This window comes from Sylvia atricapilla, chromosome 8 (assembly GCF_009819655.1).
Source record: "Sylvia atricapilla isolate bSylAtr1 chromosome 8, bSylAtr1.pri, whole genome shotgun sequence".
NCBI lineage: Eukaryota > Metazoa > Chordata > Aves > Passeriformes > Sylviidae > Sylvia > Sylvia atricapilla.
The window spans coordinates 4,697,520-4,725,257 of NC_089147.1; the positions used below are offsets into that span (position 1 = coordinate 4,697,520).

General features: G+C 42.5%; 1 protein-coding gene across 1 annotated transcript in view; it reads right to left on the reverse strand.

The window, feature by feature from the left end:
- Positions 1 to 27,738, reverse strand: part of TACC2 (transforming acidic coiled-coil containing protein 2) — a 95,148-nt gene that overhangs the window by 34,167 nt on the left and 33,243 nt on the right. The window contains 1 exon segment of the mRNA XM_066323467.1: positions 4,809 to 4,972. Within this exon segment, the coding sequence (XP_066179564.1) occupies positions 4,809 to 4,972 (164 nt within the window).

Consider the following 27,738-nt stretch of genomic DNA (forward strand, 5'->3'; position numbering starts at 1 on the left):
TACATCAATTAAAATAATATTCTAATGTGTTTTTTTCTGCTAAATGCATGCTAATAGCATGGCAATCCTTCAGAACAGTTTATTTTCCTCCTTAATCCCCACTGTTTTGGGCTTGGTTTCATCCAGGCTGAGGGGTCATTAATTAGGCTTCATTTGCCATTCGGGCTGGTGCTCACTTCACACACACATCACTTGGTGACACTGATGGGACTCCTGTGAAGGGCACTCAGAGAGTGCCACAAACCTCCAGCATTAGCCTAATCTGTCCCTTTCACCCTGAAAGGAGAATGGAAGGCACTTCAGGGGATACATCACAATAAACACTGGGATGTCAGCCGAGTACAAATGTAGGTCAGCATGAAATGAAAGTGGAATCTGAGCAAGGAATCATCTGCAGTTATGCACTGTTTTCATTCCAGCCTACGTCAAAGCCCTCAAGAGCACCGAAGCCCTTGTTCAAAGTAATATAAACATGCATTAAAACAAGTAAAATAAAATAAAATAAACCACTGCCCTGCAGGACTTGGACTGTAAATAAGAAGCTGATGCATCATGCAAAGGCTTTGCAGCTACTCCTAACGAACCAGCATTTCAATTCTGTGTGCTCCACACAGTGCAAGGCTTTAATCTTCCTTAACTGCTTATTTCACTACTTCCTCCTCATCAAATCCTTTTTACTCAAGAGTACAGATTTCTGCAGAGTGTTGCTCGATATTTTTTATTGTTTCTTTATGAAACAAGATGTGAAACTGTCTCAGCAAACACGGCTCTTGGCAGAAGTTAAATGCTACTGTCAGCCTCTTCTTTGTGGCTTTACCACAGGACTGGCTCACTCCTGGTAGCAGCAGAATTGCTGGGGCAGGAGGTATAAATGGTACTCAAGGCTTCACCGCTACAAAGAGACATGAAGACCATACTTTCCTGACATTAAGAGCCTATTCAGAGAGCAGTGACATTTGTGCTTTTACAACACTAAATTAAGCCAATCAGAATCACTACAGTATTTTATTAAAGTGCAGTTTGATCATAAAGGAACATACTTCGACACCAGCTATGGGAATTAAGGCAGGACTTACCTCCCCTAGAGAGAGCGAGACCAGCACAAGGTTTTAAATCAGGTTTACATCTTTTATTGGCAATGAATCACCCACAATTTATGGGTAAGAGCTGCCCACAGGAAGATATTAAGTTTTATAAAGCATTCCAAGAATGTGGAAGATAGGTGGGGAACTTACAGTGCAATAAAAAAATAGGCAAGCTCCTCAAAACCCCTCATTATATGCATTAAAAAAGAAGGTCCAAGTTCTGCTCCTTCCACTAGGAAATTCCTCTGATTTCCACCAAATTTTGACAGGATCTATGACAAAAAAAGATCCCAAACCCAAACTCAACAATATGGAACTCAGACTTCTTGTATCCAGGTGATGAGACCTAAATATTAGAGTTACAAGATATGCTTAATACTTGGCATTTTCACCTGGCACCTGCTAGGGAAGAACCAGAAGAAAGACCATTGAAATCCAACTCCTGGCCCTGCACAGGACAGACCCAAGAATCCCACCCTGTGCCTCAGAGCATTAATAAGATATTTTAAGATTATGTGCATTAATAAACAAAACAAATTTCTGTTGCTTTTTTACAGAAGTAGCCAAAGCAAGGGACTGCTGTGCTGAAGCATCTCCAAAGAAGAGGGAGATAAACTGAAAATACGCCTTAACACTGAGCTGGAAACAAAATGAAACATTCTTCTGACAGGTTTAGCAATAACATTTAAACAGACATAATAAGCAAATATAGAAGAAATTGAATATCAGTTCTGTTTTCTAGAGAAAATGCAAACAAAGGCAAACCTCACGAAAATGCATACAAAAGCAAAAAAAATGTATATAGGAATTGGAATTACCTTACACAGGAAATTTTGAAACACAGTTTATTTCAAGTTCCTTCTTGTTATGAAAACCCTTTGATGTCAGGAAATCAATTAGTACCATTTAAAGTTGTGTAAAAACACTTTTATCATTTATTCTAAGACGTATTCTAACATTGTATATAAAAGTTTCTTTTCAAATTTTCCATATCAGGCTTCAAGATGAAAAAACACCAAAGAAGAATGTTGTCTATACCAAAAATTTAGTTGTTTTTGTCTGGACCATAATGTCTCTATTGGAAAGCCTGACCTCGAATTTCCCTGGCACCAGAAGGACTCAAATATAGGTGCCCCATGTCCTGATTGTTGGGCTGTAATGCACAGAGGGGACTCCAGCCCCCACTCTCCCTTGTGAATACAATCTGAATTCAGTAATCATCTGGGGAAGGCAGTGTGGCTGACAGAAGATCCCTAGGCAGGAATTCCTGGCCAAAACCAGGGGATTTGGGAGAAAGGGCTTGGGGAATATTCTGGTGCTCAGATGGACGGAGGAACAAGGAAGACAAGAGGCCACTGCTATGGGAAACTGAGGAGACAAGTAACAGCAATTTAAAATAATGACAAAAAACAATAACTGCAATCTCAAATTCTCCTATTTTCCTCAAGAGTATAACCCATGTTTCCCAGAATTTATGTAGGGACGAATGGAAGGGCTCATTGGTGGCACTCCCTGGGGCTCAGTGGTAGTTTCAATACTTGCTCTGCTGCTCCTCTTCCCCTCCAGACTTGCCCTCAGACTGACTCCCCTCCTCTGCTCTGCTGCTGATGGACCAGAGCCATGCAGCAGGTTTTACCCCACCAGGAGCTGGCACAAACCCAGCATGAGTCCAGCCCAGTTCACTTTCATCATATTTATTGAACGACCATTGAAGTCAACCTAATTAAAAACTCTCCTCTTGGCTTTCCAGCAGTGGGGTCCAGCTGCTGTGCTAATGATATCATGCACCACCACTGCAGCCATCTGCATAAGTAATTATTGTCAGCTATAGATGAAACAATCCTTTAAACACTTACTGTGCTCCCTCCTTCCACCCAAACACACTCTGTCAACCCATCCCATGTGAAGACAAAGCCATGTGGCTGCTGAACCAGGAGCCCAGCAGGACAGTGCTGCCTTTCCCTGTGCTCTCCAGCTGCCCCATATTCCTCACTCCTCCTCCGGTGAAACCTGTTTTTTTTACCTGTATGGTGCCATCCAGGAACTCTGCTTCAATGCCCCTGAGCCCTGAGGAACGGACTCATTCTCTTTGTGTGCACCCACATGCACAACTTAGGAAATAAATAAACTACAAGACACTCAAATGGTTTATAAAGTACAAAATGTTTAACTTTTCTCATTTTTCAACACCTAAACTATAGTCTTATTCTTTATTTCTTCTAAAGATTTCCAAACCAAATGAATGTTTTGTGCTGCCCTCCTACATTTGGATTTTTTCTGCATTGGGCATCTTCTTCCCCTCCAATAAATTTCCCCGTTGTATAACTGTGTTTTGCGTTGTTTTGGAACTGAACAGATCTCTGTCATTCTCCTGTAACTTGCCTCCCATGGACAATCTGATTTGCAAATGAAGTGGTTTCCCCTCTGCCATCCAATGGCCTCCAGTGAAGTTCACACTGGCTGTGAATAGTCACATTCAGTTTCCCACTTTTCTTCAGAAAGATCTGAAAAAAAGGAGGGGGAGAACTGGGATGGAAAGAGACAAGAATCACATCTGCCAGGGAAGCACATGTGTAATCAAGGGCTTGAAGATAATCTACTGCAGTAATTAAAAGCACACTCCAATCCTGTTCAGCATGTGTGTTCTTTTGTTCTCTGAGCATTTATTTTGTAATCACTGGATTGCCAAAGATTTAAAAAAAGGAAAGAAGATGCAGAATGAGTAACTTTTGCTAAAATGACGAGGGAACTCTCAGAACAGAAAGGAAAAAGCAGCAGGGTGCCTCAGTTATTTACTTTTTATCTTATGAAATCAGTTTGTAGAAAATCCTTGAAGCTTCTTATAAACCTGTACCATAAATCAAGATTCTAAACAGCACTGCTTAATGACTAACTCCCAGAAACGCTCTTGGTGGCTTGCGACCTTCGGTGAGATGCTACAACTCTTTGCAAACACAATACAACTGAGCTTTAGACTGCTGGGAGAAATATTATCTGCATACAATTTAGCCAGGTGATCAAGATGACTTGACTTTCAGATGGAAAAAAGACGGCATAATGGGGAATTCAGTCTCAAACTGTAGAGCTGTCATCCGACAGCCCAAACAAAGCTATTTTGGGCTAATAGCATGCTTTCTACTCCCTCATATTCCATTACTCAATCTGGAGAACAAAGAACACTTTTTTGGGGAAAGAATTTCTTTGGGTTTTAAACACAATTCTTCCTTTTTAAAGGTTTTATTTTCCCAGTATGTTACCAATTTTCACATATGTATACCATACATACATTCATATATAACCCCCTATTCCTCCTATAAAATCAGTATTTTTGCTGTTCTAATGGGCTTTTTGACCACCTCCTGTTTCATTAACACATTTGAAAATGGCATTTTGTTAATTGTCACAGTTAACAGTGCTCACCTGCATCTGCATCTCACACCTCCTTTTTCTACTCATCTGACTCTGTAAAGATCCTACAGAAAGAAGCTTGGTTCAAAAGGAAGAAAAGTTTTTTTCTGGAGAGCTCCTCTTTTCTTTAGTATTTTTCAAATGTTATGGACAGATTCTCCATTACTTTATTCCAGGAGGCAACTTTTTCCTCTCTGCATGGGTAATTAACTAATAATCCGGAAGCCAATTTATTAGCATTAATTCCTTGCCTGTGCTTAGAGAAACAGCTCCCTGCACATTCACCTCCCCTCAGCAACGTGCCCCACTCATTACCTGTATCTTCCACGAGCAGCTGAGGTTTTATTTCTTGCTCTGCTACTTCTGCAACAACTGCTGCTGCTGCTGCTGCTTCAGGGGGTGGGTGTGGAGGTGAAGGTGGTGCCTTGACAGGTGTAGTGGACTCTGGGGTCTCAAAGGCTTCTTCAGAGTCAGAGCTCCTGGGGAAAATCAAAGCAGAGACTGGTGAGCACAGTGAGGATTCACGCTCGCAGGTCAGGCTTGGCAGAGCTGGGCTTCCTGAGCTGGTGGCACAGAGCTCAGCTCTCAGGCTGCCTCTGTGTTTCCCAAAGGAGATTTGACATTCCAGTATGGTTTCCAGAGCAGGATGTCACGGCTGTGGTCGTCTCCCTAGACAAGTATTTATGTCATTTGTGTTACAGAAGTGAACACACACTTGGAAATGAATCCATCCTGCAAAGCCTGCTTCGCAGTGTGAGGGTGGCTCAGCCACACAGACCAACACCCCTGTGCTACTCCTTTGCACAGGCACATCTGAATTAACTAAAAAATATAAATAAAAAGACTCTTTTGGAAAGAATTTCCTAGCTTTATAAAATAAGTCCAAACATCTAAAACAGCACCAAATTTCTTTGTATGCTCTCAAGCATGAAAGCAGACATGAGGATATCTGAGGTGCAGCAAACTCTTGTTCATCCTCCTCCCATGGAAATACTACATCCCATTTTCAGCAGAATTTTACCAGAGCCCTTTCCAAACAGACATTGTGACACAAGGTAAGACAGCCCGTAAAAACCATGGAATTCTGGTATCATCAATAATCCTTTTGTGGCACCATATGCTCACAGAGACACAAAAACATAAGGTTGGTGCCAGCCCAGGAAGGAGACAGCAGCACCCAAACTGGAGTCATGCAAGTGAAACACAAGCTTGAAAGGGAGCAACTCTACAAAATGATGAGCAACACAAACATTAAGTGAAGATCTAAACCACTCAAGGGCACACTACTTGCTCTTAGAGGTTTACAGCCATAAGAAACTGTCCTTCTAGGTCTGGAAACTATAGATCATACTTGTTCTTCAACTGAGCCCAAATTATAAACATTTCATCCTTTCTGGGAGCAAGGAATGCAGTAACAATGGTGCAGTAACAATTCAATATGCACTGAACATATGTTCAAAATACATTCAACAAGCATTTGTGTTGGTCAGATGCAGTTTTGGACTGTTGGCCTGTAATGAAGTAAATTGAACCCAACAGTTTGCTGAAGGACAGGACTCATTTGCCTCTTCCCAGCAATCTGTGTTGCCATAAAATGAGAAGCCATTTCATCCCCCAGAAGCACTCCACAAGCTTCTTCAAATCAAGGACTCCTCATTTTGCTCCAGTTAGACGGTAACTCTGAGCTGCCAGATTCTGTTTGGTGTCCTGATTATTTTAAGCAGCTCCATGTTAGGAGAAGTACAAATACAGGATTTGCATTCACTCGCCTCAATCTATCACAGCATGAAGCCTTAGGAGAGCTGGGGAATAACAGACCTCAGTGTGACCCCTGACATCTCAAGCAGCACAGTGGTCCCAATTTTCCTTCTCCCTCTCCTCTGCAGAATCCCAGAGAGAGCTCCCACCTCCTCCCACCCCATCAGGATACACATCATGACCCTGTGCCAACCAAATCCTGGCTCATCACTCCTACTCCTGAAGCAAAAGGAGTTCTACTAGGTTATAACTTTGGATGTTTGGAGATTTCTTTTTTTCCTCCTCAAACTTACACAGCTCAAACCCACTGTGGCTGGCTTTCCATTCTATCTGCTGTTGCAGCTCCTCAAAAAGCCTTTGTGCCACTTCTTTAACCATCATCATTCCTCAGGTCAGAGAACAGTCAAACTGGAACAGGCACACTGCATCATTTTCAATCATACCCCTACAAAGATGCACCATGTTTGAAGTTCTATATATTTAAGCTTAAAGAACAGCTGAAAACAAAGGGGTTCTGTAAATAAACCTTCACAATAAGTATTCAACAACAATAAAAAAGGTTTCTCCTCTCTGCATGGAGCTGGTTCAGGAAACTTTGAAGAATCAAAGAGAAACAGAGTTGTGTGATATTCTCCCAGTGTCATAAAAATAAACCCAGGAAGTTATCATCTAAACCAACAAAATGAGAAGTAATTCATATCTCTCAGGCTTTCACAGAGTTTTCCATTGTGCTGCACTTAATTAATGTTTCACCCTCTACAATTTGAACTCAAAGTCTAGCTCTGTAATACTCAAACAATAATGTTTAGACTCCTTTTTCCCAAACTGTCTGTACAGCACATGTAACATATACAGTAACTGGAATGGAAAAAAACCCCTCTCTTTTCATGTGCTACTCAAAGGAGGATTTGTTAAACTGCCCTGATGGAGCAGTTCTGTGTCCTCTTTAGTCAAATTATGGAGAGAGTTGGTGCCTGTTTATCTACCTTTTAAAGGAGCTCCCTTTGTTTACTTGGTTTCTCCCTTGGATGAATTGGTCATAACTATTTGAAATAAATAAAAATACTTGGTTCTTTTTAGTTCACTGCATGAGTTTCCACTCTGGAAACCCTCTTGAGTCCGTGGGCAGACAATTGAGGTGCCTAAGCTCCAGAAAAAGGCCTTGTTTTGCTAATATTTAATAACTCCCAAAAGATTCTGATGCTTTTCAGCTAGTTCAATCAAGTAAGAACTGTCAACCATAACTGAGATCCTGATATGCATGTTAGGAGAAGCAATTGTGCTCAGAAAGAAAATTCTATTTAACTAAGAAACATGAAGGGGAGCTTAATACCAGAAAAACCTTCTTTATCATGGCCTGGGATCTGGGCAAAAGCATAAAACCTGGAAGCACATTCCACTACTATGCTCCAAAGTCAACATGCTTCCTGAAAATATTAAATCTTGTGTTCAGTTTTCCTTAGTGAAAATACGGATGGTCTCTCTTACGTGAGATTTTTTTTCAGACTACGGTCCTACATTCAAACACTAAGAAAAGATTTTCCCAGACCAACAGGATTTTCTGTGGAAAGGAAATTACATCTTTCAGCCAGTTCAATTCACAGCGCCTTTTCTCTGAGAAATTCAGGGAATACACGGAACAAAAAGAAATAACGTTGCTGCTCTACAGTTCCTGGTGCAAAACAAGACTGCCAAATTGTGATTCACCCTGAGGGCTGGCACCAATTCAAAGCTGTACAAGGAGCAGTCACCACAGGTCCAGCTGTGGGCAGGTTCTCAGTAAAAGAAGAGTCTTGTACCATCTAGAATATGATTCCAAAGCTCCAGCCCAGGATGAAGCCAAGAGCAGAATGTGAGCCTGCAGGATTTCTTGTGGGGCAGGGATGAAGTGGGAGCTACAGGAAGGAGAAGACATTTATGCATCTATTTAGCCAGCCTGGGAATTTAGTGCCTTTTTCCTTTCATAACATGTAATACATATCTTTCCATCTGTATCCTTCGGATTTTGTATGTAACAGGTGAAAAATTTATAGACTGTAGAAGTCACAAAACATTCCTTCAGTCTGTCTCTTTCATGTCCCTTCTTGAAAGGCAGCAGAAAACAGTAAATACAACACATACAGATGGGGTCCCATGGCAGGGGAGAACAGGGAAATCCAAGAATCACACTAGACCAACCAAATCTGGCAACACTGCATCAACTTGTGCAGCCTGAGCACTCCCACTCTCATCTGGGAAGTCGGAGCTCTTGCCCAGGCTGATACATAAATCTCTGGAGGAAATACTGAAGGCAGTCACCAGGGCTGACCTCTCCTCTTCACCTCTGGCCGTGTGGAAATCCAGTCTCATAAGTTACATTACCTCTTTTTTATAAACCACAGCTTCTTACAATTTAAATCCTCCCCGATTTCAGAATGACAAACTGCCTTTTTGTCAGCGTAGCTGGAAAGCAGTCAGGAAGCAAGATTGAGATCTCTTCATCCCCCTGCCTCTCCTCACTGCCTGCCCTCTGACACAGCCCCTGAAGTGAGTGAAGTCACCCCAGTTGCTACCCAGAAACTCAATTCATTAAAAAGTAGCTTTCAACAGAGCTGTGGCCTTGGGCCGTGGTGGAACACTGCCATGTGCCTCGGGTTCCTCTAATATTTACACTGCAGCAGCACAGGCAGCATCACTGTGCTCCCTGGTTCCATTTCATAGCAGGGAAAGAGAATGGAAAAGAAATTTAAAAGCAGGACTTGGACATGAGGACTGAGCTCAGCAGCACCATCTCCTACAGAGGTGCTCAAGGGAGCAAAACTGGAACTGGGATGTCCCCAAGGGAGCTTTTGTAGAGTTATTTCATTTAATATTAAATCTATAGAGTTTTTATTTAGTGTATAGCCTACTTCAGGAAAAAAAGACAAACATACATGCCTGATTACTTTATGGAGTACTGATCTATTGATGTGCAATATGAACAATCTGCAAGGAAATGGGGGGTGATATTATGAATTTTTGAAGCCAGGAATTGGAGCTGCATTTCTGAGAAGTGCTGCCTGTGTTGGGAGTGGGGAGAGGGGGATGGAGCCAAAGGAGCTGCTCTCTATCAGCCAGGGTTGTGGAATAACAGGTAACAAAGACTGGCTCGAGGGGGATTGGCACCACAAAAGCGAAAGTGAAGAGCCTCTATTTCAATTTGTACGTTTCCTTCTGAACTTTGCACTTAGGAAAAAGTATGGCTTATTTCCCTAATTAGTGGAACATGTCCTGGATTAACTGAGGTCTCTCCTACCTGTCAGCAATATCACTGATGCCCTGCCGGCACTCCATAAACTCAGTCTTCTCTCTGCTACTCAAAAAACTCTGTTCACCAATTGTTTCCTCTCTGTATTTTATTGACGTAGGAACTTCATTCTCATGGGGTATTTTGAAGTAGGACATACTGGGAGGAAATAAACCAGGCAATCTCACAACACACACACAACAACAAAACCAAACTGTGCTCCACTGCCACCCAAGAGTGCTCGGAGGGTAATTCAATGAAAGCAAGGACTGCAAAGGTTCACTGGAGGGCTGCTGTTTGCAGATTGCCCTCTAACTGTACATCTGGAGGTGTATAGAGAAACTGAGGACTCAGAAGGTGAGCAATCCATCCCTGATCAGTTTTAACTGGTAGTAACTCCTACAGTCTTTTCCTGAGGTACAGCTGGACTCCCTGAGGGGGAGGAGACAGAAATGGGTGTTTTGTCTTCTTTTTTTCCCATCTCATCTTTAGATCACATGTTCTTTACACCTGGCCAGAGCTGCAGCTCAAGGGGAAAATGTCTGTCCAAGTACATCCATCGCCTCTAGGAAACACAGAGCCACGCTGAAGTCCTCTGCAGACCCGTTTCCCTGAGCCTGAGGACTCAAACAAGGAATCTGTCAGCAGAGGACCATCACACAGTGCTCCGTATGAGGTTCTGGCAGGGATCTGAGGCAAACACAGAGTCCAAGGCCGTGGCAAGAAGGACCCAAATGAGCAAACACTGCAGTGCTAATGCAAAAGCACCATCTGTGGCAAGACCTAAAGGAAACAGATTCCATCAGGCCTGGCCCTCCAAAGCATTTGCAGCTGTTATATCACAAATTTAAGGTATAAATTTCACATGAGTATTTACTGAACAATTTATCATGCACCACGAGAGGAAACTCAATCAGAGAGAAAAGGAGAGAGAAAAAAAAAGCAACTAACTTTTTAGATTTTTCAATTTAGTACTGAAGATTAATTTTGGCTTTCATTCTTGGTATCTCCCACCGGGAGATGAGCTGGAAATAAAAAGGGGGAATGAGTTCTGTAGTTTCACCTCCATCGATCATTTTCAGAGATGATCTTCATAAAGCCTGCATGAATAATTCAGGTGTGGTTTACTGATGAGCCCAGAACCAAGGGTACAGGAGTGGCTGTATCCTTCTGAGGTCAATCTGGTTGTGTGTTACTTAAGCAGGCACTTTTACTGCAGTGGCAAGGCCCACACAGGCTGACAGATTTGGAAAGACACTCAGTAACTCCGAGCTTTTGAGCTTCTAAAGCCAGAGAGACAAGGCAATCAGAGATATGCACTAATTTCAGTCAAAGCTCATTCACTGTAAAAATCTGAGAAAACCTTTTCAGGTTTCCAGGTGTCATTTTCAATGGTTAAACTAATTTTCTCTTAAAAATCCCCCAAACCTAAGTAAGCTACAAAAAAAAGAGAACACTGAGACAGGATGTTCCAGCAATACATCTCTCCAGATGAAGATCAATCCTGCTCTCAACTCTGCCTCTGAACTGCTGCACATACACAGAATCATAAAATAGTTTAGGTTGGAAGGGACCTTTGAAGTTCATTGAGTTCAGTGTTCTTGGTCAGTTCAGTTTAAGTCTGCCTTACCCACTCAGGCTGGGACCTTTAAACAGCATGAACAGCTTCTTGTTGTAAATGTATGCAGAGTCCAGAGGGGGAAATGACTGCTCATTCCATTTTACATTTGAGGGCTTTTTCCTTTTGTTTATATAGAATTAAATAACTGACAATCTCTCACAATTCATCCTGTGGTATCATTTGTGGTACAGTTACACAAATCTAATACAGAGACATATACAATCTTTTTTTTTTCCTTTTTTTCCTTCAGACTCTTACATATGCAGCCCTGCATCGTAATTCAAAATCATCAGGAGAGCCCAAATGGTAATTCCTTTCCTGGAGATCAAGTTTCCACTTCAGGCCAGCAGCCATTAGCTGACCCAAGGGCCTACTCATGAGGACCAAGAATGTTCTATAGCTACAACAAAAGGTCATTTTCTTAATCCCAGCACTAGGTTAGGATAATATCAAAGATGTGTCAACTTTCTATGCTGTGATTTTTACATAATATTTGCCTACACAGTGACTTCCAGCTAACATGACATTCCCCAATAATTAGTTTCTTTTAACACGATGATTGTTAGCTATTACATGTTTTGAATATCAAACACCCCTACAGATTTTAAATTCTGATATTAAATTTGTACAGCAACTCACAGAAAACAGAGATGCAATGGTGGAGTTATCTGGTTGTTTTAGGTATTAATATTTGGCATCTATCAAAGTGGAATTAGTCTGCCTATCAAACCTAGCAGCCACAGATCTGCTGAATACATGGTTTTAGAAAACAATGCAAATGTATGTGGTGAGTGACATAAACCTCACAAACTTTCTATTATGCTCTAGAGGCATAAACCTCACAAACTATTTTCCCTTTCTCTACTAAAACATACCTTTGAAATTATAGGATGCCTCAAGAGAGTTCAGTGCCCTCTCTGGGGGTTGGAACAGATGATCTCCAGAGGCTCCCTTCCAACTCCAACCACTCTGATTCTGTGAAAACCTTTTGCCCAGAGAAGAGCAAAGGCAGTAACCTAAACCTGCTGGAGCTGAAAGATGGGTGACACTTCAAGGGCCATGGAAAGCCATCTGTCCTGCTGCCTCTGCCCCCTGGGGAATGTTTTCAGCGTTGGATTTGACGCTCTTACTGAGTCAGGAGCTGGGGGAGGTACCAACATGTCACTTACGTGTCACCACACTCCATTTACAAGACAGTTCCTTTAGGGACACATTTCTGACCATTAGCTATTAATGGACCTCTCTCACAGTATTGTAGGGCAAAAGTGACAAGATCATCCATCCTAGGATTAAATAAATTCACAAGAAACCCATGCTGTGAGGAGACCAACCACAAAAGGGGCCACAAGAAGATGGTGTTGGGAAGGAAACAGATCACCAAGCTTTCCTTCAGCTCACATCCTGCTCCCACAGGGACCACACCATTGTCCCACAGGAACATTATTACTGATGAGCACACACAGCATAAGAACAAAGCCTTGAGAATGTAATAAAATTATGTTTGGTACCTGCAAGGTGGGCACAGCAAAAGCACAGGTCTCTGAGAGTCTGCTCCAGTGATGTGAAAAATGCCCCAGATCACTGACCAGAAGTCAGTGGGAATTCAGAGATTTCCAGTGCTGAGTGTGCACTGAACAAGTGCATCACCTTACAGGGGAATCCTTCATTCTGCTAGCTGCTGTGTATGGCACATGTACAGAATATATCTGTGCACAGTAAAGGCAATCACACCTTGTGCTACTCGCCTGCAACACTCGTGCCATATTCTACAGGTTCTGCCTTGCAAAGTCTGACCATCAAAACAAAGCCATAATTTCATCACAGGATTATTTCGGCATGAACAATTACACTGGAAAATAATTTTAGTCCTACTTTGTAACAGTCACTGCTGCTGAGTCACCAGATCTCTTTTCTTTTTACTTTAAAATTGGATATGGCTCAATGAAAGGCACAACTCCAGCTTCTTTCATCACAGCAATTTCAAATAATTTTATAGAAGAAATCCATGAACTGGGATGAGGCTAATTTCCTTGGTATCTTCATTCTTTATTATCCTGCTATCTTTTGGATGCATTAAACTAATTAATTAACACTGATTGAAAACAATACTGTAGAACAGAGAAAGTGAGGGCCATTTTAAAAAAAAAAGGTTTTCGTGAAAGAATGCAATCAAAGCTGGAAGGTTTACACAGAAATCATATTTTGCATTCAAAGTAATATTCCACAAAATCACCTGCAGTTCCCTCCTCAGCAGGGGCTTTCTGCTCAACCCAAGTGCAGGATAACATCACGTGTTCACTTTATGGCCTGAGCTATGAAGCAGCAGAGAAGCAGCCTTTGCAATTCTCACTTAAAATGAGAATGCAATTCTCACTTAGAATGTCAAATAAATCCCATTCCACCGAAACGGCAACTGCACAAGAGCTCAAACTGACAGGGATGTGTGCAGAAAGCAGGGCAGGAGCTCCTCTCTACAGAGAGATTTTAATATTATTTCAGCATAATTGTTCCTACAGAAAACACAGCTCCCCAGAAAAATAACCACTATTACAACAAAGGTGGCACTTTCCAGTCCACAAGGATGTGTTGTGAGAGGCACAAGGTTGGGACATGAGGAGAAAGGTGATCCTGCAGCCACTCCCCTGCCCTGAGTGGTTCTGTGACTCCCCTCAAATCCTCTGCTGCCCCAGAGCACCTCAGACAGCTCAGCTGAGCTGTCAGTGACTGACACCAGGGTAAATTTGCTGTGAATGGGTGAATATGGTCACACACTGCTGCTGATCTGATGCTACTGAGTCGCCTCTCAGCTCTTCCAGTAATGGGGCTTCCAAGCTGAAGTCCTGGGATAACCCAGGGTCTGAGCCCAGAGACAACAATCGCGGTTTTCTTTTTTTTACACAAGTGAGATAACAGAAATAAAGTGCTATGGCTTCCCCTTTTGGATCATTATGTGGCACTTCTGCAACAGAAATTAATACCTTGTGTGTTATCCAAGCCACACAGATCAGTTTGGAAATGTGTCTTCTGCACAGATTGCAAAAAGAAAACGATGAATACCTTAAACATTAATCACTTGCTATAAAAACGCCCAGTTTTCCTCACAGGATGGCTATATTTAGAGAACAGGATCAGAACTGCAGTGCAGGAGAACTAAAAGGGCATGATCATCTCAAAAATAATGTTGAATTTCAGGTTTTAGCCTATTGTCTTCTAAACAATCTTCCTACCATAACTGAAATGGGAAGAAGGAATTATTTTTTCCTGCTTTTTCTCCTTGTTTATTCAGCAATTTTCAGCACATTTTGTGCAGAAGCCAAATTCCCACTCCCCCAACAAAAGCCATTTCCTGCTTTCACACAGCAATGCTAGAGAAATCTCTCAAGCTGTGGGAAACCACATCTGAAGGAAAAAAGACTGCGGGATATAACATGGCACACTTACAGCAGCACTTCAATCTACTTAAATCGTTTTTCTAGCTGATTAGCAAGAAGTTCCCCATATTGCTTTAAATCATGTTAAATTTTTCCTTTTTATTGCTTTTCCTGAGATCTAGCAGGGTATGTTTTTCAACACCACTGATATAAATGAATAACACAACAATTCCCATCCTTTCTGGCCAGCCTGCTTTCTCTTCTACTGGCTTCAGTCTGAATAATGAAAATATCCACGCCACAGAAACAGGACTCAGAATTGAAATTGTTTTTTAAATCCCTATGCTCTTCTCAGGCAGATGCTTTATTCTCAGAGGTACAACAGGAAAAAGCAATTTAATTAAAAGCACTCTTCTTCAGACATCACAACTGCAAATATACTAACATGTCCCTAAATCACTAGAGGCTGCTTAATATTCAACCACAGAAATCTTTTAAGAAAGATGCAAGTTACCCCAATATCAAAGGTTAAAACAATAGTCAAAACAAATATAACCAGTTAATGCATAATAATCCCAGCCAGTGATGCACTTTGCTCACCCTAGTGGGTTAGGGACTGGTGTTTGAATCGGTGGTTGATGTTCAAATATCTAATACCCCTGGCAGGTATTTTTCCTCTTCTTTTAGTACCAAGGTCTAAAATTTTAATCCAGGAAACATCATTGTGTGAACTGTCCCTTCATGAAGAAGCATCCTGTGCTGCTGCCGCACAGCATCACCAATGGGAAATCGATCAGTAATTCCCTGGGAGCCGGAGCCACAGGTTCAGAAAGGCTTCATTTACTGGGACCAGCTTCTAAATGTAACAAGGCTCTGCAGAGCCACATCTCAGCTCTGCCACGCAGCTCCAAAGCAGGACCTGGGGACAAAGCAGAGGCTGTGAAGCACGAGGAGGAATGTGTGACACTCCATTCCTGGGGACTGGCTAATCCTGGGAGCTCGGAGATTGCTGGAAACACCGAGGTATGGAAATAAGGCCATGCTCCTGTGATGCCTGTGGATGGCCCTTCCTTTCAGAAAGAAGCAAGGATTACACAGAGAGGCAGGGAGAACCTTCACTAAAAAGGAAAGAGAGAAGAGACCCTCTGCCTTCAACCTGCTCCATATTCCACCTTTTTGGCCCCTGCACTGCCTCCCTAAAGAACTTTCCAAGATCCTCTCTAACCCTTATTCCTCTACTTCAACACGTAAAGCAGCTGCATGGACAGAAACACGTCCAGCGAGCAGTAGGAGCAAAGAACAAAAATATACATCTCAACCTCTTAACAACAAAATCTCTGCTTGGGCTCTTCTCATTCCATCTCCTGCCTCGGGTGGGTGAGATCCCTCTGCTGCTCCAGCCCAGTGCAGCTCTGGAAGGTTTCCCACTGCCTTCATTCACCTCTCCAGGGGCACACTCGGTGCTGCTCCAGTTCCCAGGGAAACCATCCCATCCCTTTCTGTAGGTGCTGTGGGAATGCCTGGCTCAGGAAGCGCTGACTCAGCACCACAGCCTGATGGAAAGATCAAATCCCTGATCTCCAGTGGCATTTCACCAGCTGGCACCCAGCTGGACTGCCCACAGCTCAGCCAGGTGAGGAGCAGGGTGCTGAACCTTCCCTTCCCAAGCTTTGGTCTTGCACTTGGGAACTTAAACCAAGGGATCTGAATTCCTTGCTCATCTTTCCTCCGCTTTTAGCAACCAAACTCTTTTTCCAGCACAATGCTGGACTCATTTCTAAGGGGAGCAATGGGCTGCTATCAACAAGACCAATAAATGCAGGTTTTTATGCTGAAGGAAATCAAAGCTCTAAAGGAGCAGGAGCTTATGTGATTTTAACTGTACCTTCTGTCAGATACAACCTGGTTTACATTAAGCCCTACAAAAAAGCTGCTTTTGTTTAGGAAAACCATATTGTGCAAATTTGAACCTAAATTCTAAGGATTCCAATTAATCAAAATCAAATAAGCTTAAAATGGAAAGGCACAGATATTCTCAAAGTTTACATATTTTCCCCAACAGAACCAACAGCCCTAGCTCTTCCTCTCGAAGAGATTTCCCAAGCATCCATTCATTCCCTAAATCACCCTTTGCAGCAGAGGGAGAGGAGCTGTAGCAAACAATGCTGCAGGGCAGCAACAAACAAGTAGAGCTCTACAGTTCTCCTGAGGTCTGTCTCAGACATATCCACAGTTGCTTCGACCAAAATTCAATTCACGTGCGAACTCCAATTTCGTTTCCAGAGCCAAGGAAGGATCTCGCTATCTTGTCTAGTGTCACCATCAATGAAGGCTCTCAGGCCAAAACCTGCCTTACAGGAAAATTTAAGACTGTGGTGGAAAAAGGAAACTAATTCAATTTTTTTCCCATTAAGCTGGTTCTAATGGGAATACAAAACATGATATCCACAGCCTGCTCCTAAATTCAGTGGGCTGCCTCAGAGCATTTAAGGATCTGAAGTGAAATAAGACTTTTCTTTTCTTAGCTTTTTCCATAGTAAAAAATACATTTGCTTGTTTGCTTCTTACAGCAAACCCACCCACCTTCTCCAAGAGAATGCAAACTGCACTGAATTTCTAGCTGTAATTACAACTCTGCCTCTTGCCACTCGAAAGCCTGTTTACCCGACTACATAAGAAGCTTGGTACATAGCTAAATCCTTACAAAGCATCAGACATGGATAAGGAAGTGGTATCTAAGACATAAGCAAATATAAAAACTATATATGTATGGTCTTAAAACAAAGAAAGTGTGCTTGTAAGAGACAGAACTGCTTTTTCTGGGTGCTGTAATCATGTTAGAGAAACATTAAAACACCCAGACTATTACCTCGTGAAACACACAGCACTGAAGAGCATCTTTGATTTAAATCTAACAATCAGTTCCTCTGACTGCTGGGTCAAAGCAAGCAAAAAGCAAAAAAAAAAAAAGGCAAACACAGCCAAGGAAGCAGCTCTGCTGGTAAATGACAGCCACAAAATGCATGTGCAGGAAATGCCTTTTCATTCATGTTTTTACCACCTCAAGTCAGTTTGTATTTTCCAATTTGCCTGCGTGTCATAATACATAATAGATGACAGCAACTCCATTACACATGGCACAGGGCACCCCACTCTGTATGGAGAGCTTTAGAGCACACATGGGTTTGCCAGACGTGTGCTGTGCCTTGTTAACAGAAGGGTGAAGGAGGCTGAGGTCCTTTCATTTTGTTTTCAAGTCTAAACGTGACCTGCCTACTTCCAGTGACAGAAGAAGTGGTTGATGTAACCACCTCTCATATCAAAGGGAGCGCTGTCATTGACTTCAGAGATGAGATCCTTTGGGCTCAAATAAGGGAGGCTGGAATGAAAGACAGGGAAGCTTGACTGAAGAATCTCCTCGTTACTTCTGCTACATCTTAAGTAAAACATCCCCATGGCTTCCAGCAATTCACCCTGTTTAGCAGACAAGCCCAGCAGATAGAGCATCCTCTAATTACTGATGGGGATGCTCAATGAAGGCTGTCAGTAAGAGGAAGAAGAAAACAAATTTATGTTTCTACATAATAAGCTGACAATAGGCAGAACTGTCTGTCAAGGGATTAACTCAGACTAAATATCAATTCAGTAACCGCAGCTTCCCCTCCTCCCAAGACTCAAATTATTTCCATATTTTTAAATTATTTTTAATATATATCCCACTCTTCTATGTATATGTATTTATTTGGACCATTTTCCTATGTATGAGCATGCAATACTGTGCGAATATTTCACCAGACTAATTTCTTTCAAACTTTTAAGGACCACACAATGGATTCTTCCAGTTTTGGTAGGTTGAAAAATAAAAAAAAAAAAAAAGTGGTGGCAAGAAAGGGACTTTTTTTACACATATGGAGTGATAACTTTTATAAATACATGTGTATACAGACCCTTACACAAAGAAAACTGCTCACATCTCCTGTGCAAAATGCTGAGATTATCCAGTTTAAATTTTTCTGAGCCTCTCCCGTAACCAACAAACAAAAGACGACGCAGCAGAAGAAATACTGAAAAACAACCCACTTGGAGACCAACGTCCTGGCCTGCTACCAATGATCAGTGACATTCAATTTCTTTCTTGGAGCCTGCTCCAGCTCCCACTGAAGTCAGTGGGCATTTCACTATCAACTTCAGTGGGAGCTGGCTCAGGCTTCAGTCATTTTCCTCTTGGATTGGCAAGGGATGCAAACGTTAGAGACGCAGCACGTAGAGCTCCTGATGGGAGGAAATAACACATCAGCAGCCCTTTGGCTGATCAAGAAATGGGCACTGAATGTAAATCCTGCCCAGTTGCTGCTTGAACAGCAACCATAATGCAAGCAGAAAAGTAAGGTGTGGTTTGTGCTCAAGAGACAGCACAAATTTTTTTTCCCCTTAAAAAAAAATTACAATTCAGGGATGACAAGTGCTTAAGAGCTCCCAGTACTTAAACCCCTAGCAACGTTTCCAGTTTGCCAATACCTCAAAAACATTACCAAGAGACAGAAATGTATTGCCCTAGCAAATGAAAGCACTAAAGATGAAGGTGGTAGCACTCAGCAAGCTGATTTCTGAGCAGGGCAGCACTGGTATCTCAGACAGCGCACACAAGGATCCCGTCACCAGACGTGTGTGTGCACCCAACAAACCCGTGCACGCTGAACATCATCTCACTATCACTGGCTTTTATTTCAGCAGAGCCCACTCCTATTATCTGATGGCAACGTGCCCTCGATTGAGCTCAATCTGTGACCACCAGGGTGCCTGCTGCGATTTGCAAAGCACATGACAGCGCTCATAGCGTCAGCAGCGAGGTCTGAACCACCCCACTTTCATCTGCAGTTAACTTTTATTGTCAGGGGCTTCCCTTGGGCTTTCCCTTTTTTATCACTCCAAATTGACTCCTCTTTTTTCTTTAAATAAAAGGGTAATTGTCTGCTGCCAGTGAGTGCTAACAATCCACAATGAGCAACAGAACACCCCGGGCTGTCAGTACCAATAGCGGGTTTATTGCAAATACTTTTATCTCGGCTGAAACAAATTTACATTAAAATTGGGGAATTTGGCATCCGCATGCAAAAAGGGCATATTTAATCATAAATGCGCTCTAAAATCTTAACCTAGACTGCTTTTCAGCATGGATTCTAATACCAATTTATTTCTACAACTTTCCCTAGTGTTTAATCAAGAAGTCCACCATAGGATACTTCGGAGGAACTCCTAAAGCAACCCTCCTTAGGGCAATCCGCCTCTGCTGATGGCAGAAATGATGACTTCAGGGATGCTGGAACTGCGTGGGCAGCTGCCCAACTTGCCTGGGACACGGCCAGATGTTTCTGCCTCTGAGCCATCACTGCCATTAAGGAATTTGCTTATGTGTGCAAAGCAAAGTCAAATGCAACCTCATTTACAAAGAGTTGGTAAAAGTTACAGTGATAAGGGTATGAAGTCAAGACCTCACACCAGGACTGATGGCCATGACATCTTACAAGGATGTTCTTGTTTCGTAATACAGGCCCATGTTTTCACAAGGATAAAGAAACACCTCCATCCTTATGTCATTTTGAAGAGTATTTAGTTGAAGAAAGCAGCACAATCTCTTGGTGATTTATTTAATACAAGATTAGTAATGCTTTCCACAAACTCATCCCAAGGACATCAACAGTTACTGAATGATGCCTGTGCCAAAAGTGTATTTGTTGATTATGTCAGGCCTTAGATCTTCTTGAAACCCCACAGGAATGACTTAATTCAAAAGATGACTATGTTTATATATAAAAGGAGTCATTGAGAGAGATGACAATATCATTTATTCAAGTGGCCCTCCAATGTATAAATATATACATATATACCTTGAACAATATATTCATCCAACAGAATGCATTCTTAAAGGGCTTGAAAATTTGAGAATTAAAAATCCTAAACCCTGTTTTAACAATGTATCTTTTATTGCCTGCTCCTTGGACCACTGTTAAAAATCAACAGCAGCATGTGCAGATGAAAATGTAATTTATAGTGCTTTAAAGACAATGAGGCATCCATTTATTCCACCACATTATTAAAATAGATGCTTTTTATAGGAATGTCAGACGCACTTTTAGGAGAAAAAATATTAATTGCCGAAGCTACACATCAAAAGAACAAAGGATGCAGAAATGCTGTTAGGCCTGTATCTTACAAATATAACAAGACACTGTCAAGCAAAGCTATCTGCTGATATACTGGAATATGACAATAGGGAGCAGATACCTACTTGTAAGGCCTATTACAGAGGCAAAACTATCAGTTACTGCTCTATCATTCCCCAATGGCTCCGAGGCACTTATCTCAAACACACAAATGATGCCTCAACCATAATCAGAGCTACCTTAACAAGCACACATTACATTGAAAAAAAAAAAAAAAAAAAGAAAATTAAAGAGACCTATATGAGGTTAATTTGCAGACTAGCCCTAATGGATAAATACCTAAAACTTACCAAAAGATATATTCAGTAATGAATGCCGTCATGTAAGATGTTCAGATAAATGTGATTTATATAACTGTAATGACAAAAGGAGACAAGGCAGTCCTCCTAAAATCCATTCAGAGGTAAGCTACATGCTCTAGCATTCCAGCTTACTAGCCTGGGGTGGAGGGTGAAGGAAAAAAGACTGTTGCCTAAATAAACTGATAAACCCTCTACCAATAAACTACAAAATCCTATTTACACGAGGGAAACGATGCTGCTACTCCTGTATGCACACACACGTTTCGGCACTTTTATATATGATTTATCCGCCCAGAAAAGTGCTCACTGGCTCTGAAACAAACACAAATGCTCTGCTTTTTCCTCCCTGCCCCAGCCAATCTTCCCGAGCCGGCCTCCAGTGAGGAGAGATCTAAGGACACCTTGCTTCTGCTTCAGCAGAGGATATAACACGGTGACAGGGATGGATGTGACAAGGTTGATGCCACCAGAAACACAGTATCGGCGCCGAGAAAAGCAGAAAGAAGCCCTTGAAAGAATAATAATAAAAAAAAAAAAATAGCACAGCGAAGCGGAGCTCCACGCCGTGCATTTCAAACCGAAAACACGGAGGTGGCGGAGGGCTTGGGAAGGGGCTGGGTTTTTTTGGGTTTTTTTTTTTTTTTTTTGTTCGCTGGGAACGGTCATTGTGTTTGATTGATCATGCAGCCGAACAACACACGGGAAGACAAAACATACGGCTGGCAGGGCAGGGCTGCACACACACACACACACACACACACACACACAGAGCGCCCCGGCAGCGGCACAAACCTCACCCACAGCCCGGCACCCAACAAAGGCCTCAGACACCCCGAGCGCACTTACATGGCCTCAGACGGCTCCCGGAGCAGGCCGGCCGTCTGTGCCTGCTGCAGGGACTGCGAGCCTCCCATCCTCAGCCCTGGGCTCAGGGAACGGCGACAGCGAGGCCGGCTTCCTCCGGAATGCCCCCGGCGAGCAGCGCCGGCAGCTCCGGCTCTGTGGAGGCTGCGGTGCTGCAGTGCAGATGGAAACAGCTGCTCGCATCAGTGGCAGCACGGGCAGCAACACTTCGGCAGCTTCTCTTCTCTGAACCGCTGCCAGTTTTGGCGGTGGGTTGCTGTTTGGTTTAAGGGTTGTTTGCTTTTTAGGGTGGTTTTTTTTTTTTGCTGTTCAGATGAAGGGTATTTATAAAATAGAACAAAACGCCGGCCGCCGTGACAGGGTAATCATCTGCTAAGCAGCAGCGGTGCAAACAGCTCCGGTGCAGGCGCCTGGAACGGTACTATTGGCTGTGGAAACTGGCTTAAGGAAAAAAAAAATAATAAAAAAAAAAAAAAAAAAAAGATGACTAAGAAAAGCAGACCCTCCCTTTAAGCACACATTGTCAGCTACTGTGGCTCTCTAAGGACCTACAGGCAGGACCATTACATTGTGTTGACTCAGCCGATTTGAAATGCAAATGCACGCGTGCACACACTGCCCCCGCGATGCGCCGAGCTGCGCGCATCGGGACGCTGCCGCACGGCATTCATAAAGGCAGGACGGGCTGCTTTCTCCTCGTTTCGCAAAACCAGCTCATCCCTCTCGCGAAAAAAATAATGGAATCTTCCGTGAGGAACGTAGGGAGTATATCAGCAGCAGCCAAGGTAAACAAGCCAAAGTGGGAGCAGCTCCATCCAACAGTGGGGCAGCGCTTTAACCATTCTGCTCCTGCCTGCACAGACCCCCCTGCTGGGTGATGCTTAGCAGAGGTGGGGAGGATCTTTAAGACCACAAAGTACAGCATTGCAAACCCTGCGAATCAGCTTATCCTTTTTGCCATCGAGGAGGTACCAGGGCACTGGGAATTCTAAGAGGCTGAAAAGGATGGGCACCATCATTCTCTGTCGCTGGCAAATAACACATGATTCACGTACAAGCTGGGTTTCACATCATTAAAGGAGCCAAAAAAAAAAAAAATCTGTTGCACTGCTGCCTGTAACAGGAATTAAACTCCAGGGATACAAATGGCTTGAAGCTATGTAACAAATGGATACATCACAGGGTGGAGGGGTCACAAGGATCAGATAAATTTTAAAAAATATTAAAACCTACTGACTTCCAAGCACCTATCACAGCACGGCTTTTATGCCCTAGTGGATTCCTCATTAGGCTCCACACTTTCAACAGTTTTGGGTTTTTTTCCTCTGCTTGCATAAATGGAAATCCAGTTGGGTTATCCTGCTTGATAGGAGAATGACTGCTGAATACATGTGTAAGGTTCTGATTCTCTGGGTGCACCCACAATAAATTGTTCTTGAGATAAGAGGAAACAAGGATGTTCAGCAAAGATTAAGAACTTTTCATTTCCAGAGGCTGCCTAAAATTTAACTCTGTTTTATGAACAGTATCAAGCTAAATTACATTTTTCTTTTCCCTGGTTTTTCTGAACTATGGGGGAGAAAGCCTGTGAGCCAGCACTTTTTTCAGCCACAAGCTTCCAAGCAAGTTATAATTTTGGGATTGTTTTGTTTCTGAGAAAAACCAAACTCTCATTTCTAGCATCTCGTTGCTCAAGACTGATCCCAAATCCACCAGAGGAGCAGCAGCACTGCCTCACTCAGGGACTGAGCTCCACAACTTCTGGAACAGGGCTGGGTGCCTGAGCCACAGGTGACCCCCAAACTCTGCAGCAGTGCCCAGCTCTGACCCTCCCTTGCCAAGGCGGTGGCAGCTCACTACACCCTCTGTATTTGCTATCCACAAGTACACAGAAAATGAATAAAGTGCATGAAAACGCCCTATATACTCTTTGGCAGTAGATTTGCAATGGTTAATAACTCCAGGATTTCCATCCAGTATGGGAAATCAATGGCACTGGCCAACAGACTAAAATTACATGTCTGTATCCAGAGCCCCTGTCAGGCTGAGGTTACAGCTGAGCTTCACTTCAGTGTGTGACTAGCCCTACCTATCATAATATTGAGTATCATAATAGCTCCCTGCTGGATTTCATTTGTTACAGAGAAAAGCAAGACTGAGAGACAAGAAAAATCCCTAAAAAGGCAAACACCAAGTTAAGTAAAGCCCTACCAGGTACTTGGAAACCAAGAGGGACAAGAACACGGGTTTGTCCTGGCAGTGAGGAAAACAGGGACACTGTCCTGACAGTGAGGAAAACAGGGATACTTCTAACAAGTGCAGTGAATACACTTAAAATTCCTGTGTCAACTCCTTCAAGTTTCACATGTCCATTTATTAAATAAACAAAGCCCTAATAAAAGAAGGCTGGGACTGAATCCTATTCTGAGGCATGGTCCTTTTAGGAGCTGTACAGTGCAGGGTTTTTTTTTTTGGTTTGTTTTTTTTGTTGTTTTTTTTCCCATTCTCCAACGTTTCCCTGCAACAAACATTTGAATTGCACTAGAAATGCAGGTCTTGGCAAACCTGCAGGATGAAGGGTTTCACCCTTTGGAGCCCAGCTGTGACCCTGGTCACTTTGCACGTTCTGTCTGGGTTACAGAGGGCTCTGGGTTATGGTGAGGGGTGTCACAGGCAAGGCATTGCCCCCTCCTCCCCTCTCTCTCACCCCAGTTTTTGTGCACAGCTCTTGGCATAACTCAAGAGATTCACCAGAGGACAGCTCACTGCCTCTGAGCTTCTCCTGCTCATCAAGAGGACAGGATTGCACTCTTCCCTCCGAAAAATAACCATCCAAGCAGCTCAGCTACAGCAGTGTGAACTCCTGATGGTCATGGCCTTTCACAAAAAAGTGTCCTGTAACTGAGCCTTGGGCTGGAGAGAGTTTCTTGCCTACGGGATGCAATAACAAATACTAAAGTGATGTCTCTGGCCAATCCGTGCAAGCCAAAATGTGGGTTTACTTCTGATTTGGCCATAAAACCTGTTACATTACAAAGCTGCAGCCCATCCTGACTGGTGAGAAATACCTCAGATGAGAGGAGCTCTACCTCTCCTGCTTGGCCCCACTTCACCCTTTAGGCCTGCCAAGAAGCATCAAGTTAGCACTAAATTTAGTGCAGGCTTTTAAAAATGTAAGATCTGTGTTGACACTCTGAGTGCATTTTGTAAAAACTTCTCTGGAACCTGAAAAACACACAGATGTAGCTCAAAAAGAAAAAAAAAAAACAAAACCATTGTAGCTTCAAAGGATTTAAAGATGCCATGGGCACTTCAGCCTAGGGATTAAAAGCCATGTAACAACTTATTGTGATCCCACTGCTGAAAAGGCTATTTAAGTATTCAGTACCATCCTTTAAAATTAATTATTTTCTCTGCCTCTTTCACCCATTTAAGCAAGAGCCATATTTTGGCCTCCACTAAATTAATGTTTTATTGAAACTGAATGTCCACTGATTAGTTGCTTAAAACATTCTACAGACTCCTAAATATTTGGTCTTATTTCCAAGTCATGTTTATATATAAATTCAAACTTTAGTCACTTGCACCCAATTTAAAATTTTTGGCTTCCATCAGAAAACAATGCTGAGCAGGACTGTGATAAGGCTCGAGATACTGAAATTTATGTTCTGTTTCTTTGCTCTTGGCTTCGGTGTCCATCGTGCCAGGCATTTACACAAGTGATAAACATGACCACACATACACACACATGGAACATCAAAGAGCCTGCTGAAAGAAAAGCCTCCCTCACACATCTATTCCCTAGGGAAGGAGCAGTGAATATTAAGCTGTACCTCCTAGCTGCCATGCATTATTGAAGTACTGTGCAGAAACAAGCACCATATAAAAATTGCAAAGACAGAGCAAAACCAAACATCCCAAACAAAAAGGGATTTCTCTGGTATCTGAGTGCTGCCGCCACAACTCTAAGGAACAATATTTCCTAAAAAAAAAAAAGAACCAAAAAACCCCAAACCAAACCAAACCACACACAAAAAAAGCTCACAAACAAAAGATGGGGAAACGTTTAAAAAACCAGATTATTGTTTAAATTCTCCCTCTCAGTAGTAAATATATATATATATATATATATATATATAAAAAAATATTTGTAATATGTATTATTTTTTTAGGGATACTGCCTTTGGACCCCAAAGCCTTGCATGCAGCTTGGGAAGAAGCTTTCACCCCAAAGCCTCTCTTACTTGTAGGCTTCCTGGAATCAAAGGGTTCATGCCAAGGCTATCCACAATATCAGACTGCTGAGGAGCAGCAACATCTTTCCTAAAGGACTAAAAGGACCAAACTGCTTGGAAAAAATGACTCTGTACAGACAGAGTGGCAAAGCCAACCGGTGCCTGGGGAGGCTGGCTGTGTTAGAGAACACATTAGCACATAAAAGCACTGACACCTTTTGAAGTGCAGTGGTGACAGCCCTTTTAGGACACCCAAGGCTGGAGACTCCGGTGCTCTAAAAGCCCTGCAGGAGCACCAGCACTCCCTGGCCTCTGCTGATGTGACTCTGCCTGCCAAGTCCTTCCAGAAATCCAGGTCTCCCAGGGCCACAACGGATCTTTGTGTTCCAGGGAAGGTCAAGCCATGTGGGCACTCAGGTTTGGAGTTCATCTTTCCAAAGGTCACACACCAAGCAGCTGAAAGGCTTTTAAAAGAATTTGAGCAATTCTCCATCATAGGCTGCACAAAAATATGTAAGTCTACACATGTTGTGCATATTTCTGTGCTTCTTTGCTCATCATGCATTTTGTCAGTCCTAGGACACCTTTATTTCCTTTTGCTCTGTTTTTATTCTGTAAATCAGACTTTCTTGCTCCTGTAGCAGACTTGCTCTTTGGTCTCATCTCCCTCTCTTAGAGAGCAAGAGAGGATATATCTTATCATTTCCACTTCCCTAAAAGAGAGTCACTTAAAATTTCTTCTCAAGGAGCTGAAGCTGCTGCTGGACACTACAAGGCATTTACTACCCTTCTTTTGCTTCTTCCCATTTTCTTGTTGACTCCAATCCCACATGATGCCCAGAGATGTGCCACAGGAATCTCTGTAAGACCACATTCATCGTGGTGTTTTTTTTTTTTCCACTCCATACTCCAGCTCACCACCTGCACTGCTGTGGGACAGGGATAACATTTAACACTGGCGCTGTCATTACCTCCTTCAGAAAGTCACAGCTAAGCACAGAAACCCAACCAAACCCATTCTCAATCTTTGTCTCCAGAGGTGTGATTTAATTGTTTTTTTTCTTCAGGGAATAGAAGAAAATTAACTCTGTTCCAGCCAAAACCAAGACACCACAGTATTGTATGTGAGCAGACTGTCATTTAAAATTTAAAATCCTTATTATTTTAAAAGATGATAACCCAAACCATCTCTTGGAAGGCCAAGCTGTGACCTCTGGCTGCTATCAAGTATCAAGAACAGCGGATAAAAGGCAAATTTCTTTCTTTCCCTTAATTTTATGAGCACCTTTGTGCTACAAATAGAAGAACAAGTACAAAAAAGTCAGCTGAAAAGCGTGACAAATTTATCCCATTTTGGTATACGGGCAAAAACCAGTGAAAGGTTAACACAAATTTTAACATCTGTGCTTCAGCAGTGCCTAATAAATAGACATGTACTGCAGTTTATGGCCATGGTATAGTTAAGTTATTATTATAATCTATAATTAGCAATTTAAAGATCCATTTATCACCATCCTTCTAAAATCCAGATATCCTTAGCTTAATTCCATTCCAGTGCAGACAAATCAGAAATTCAGCCCTACATGGAGAATGACAGACCTTCAG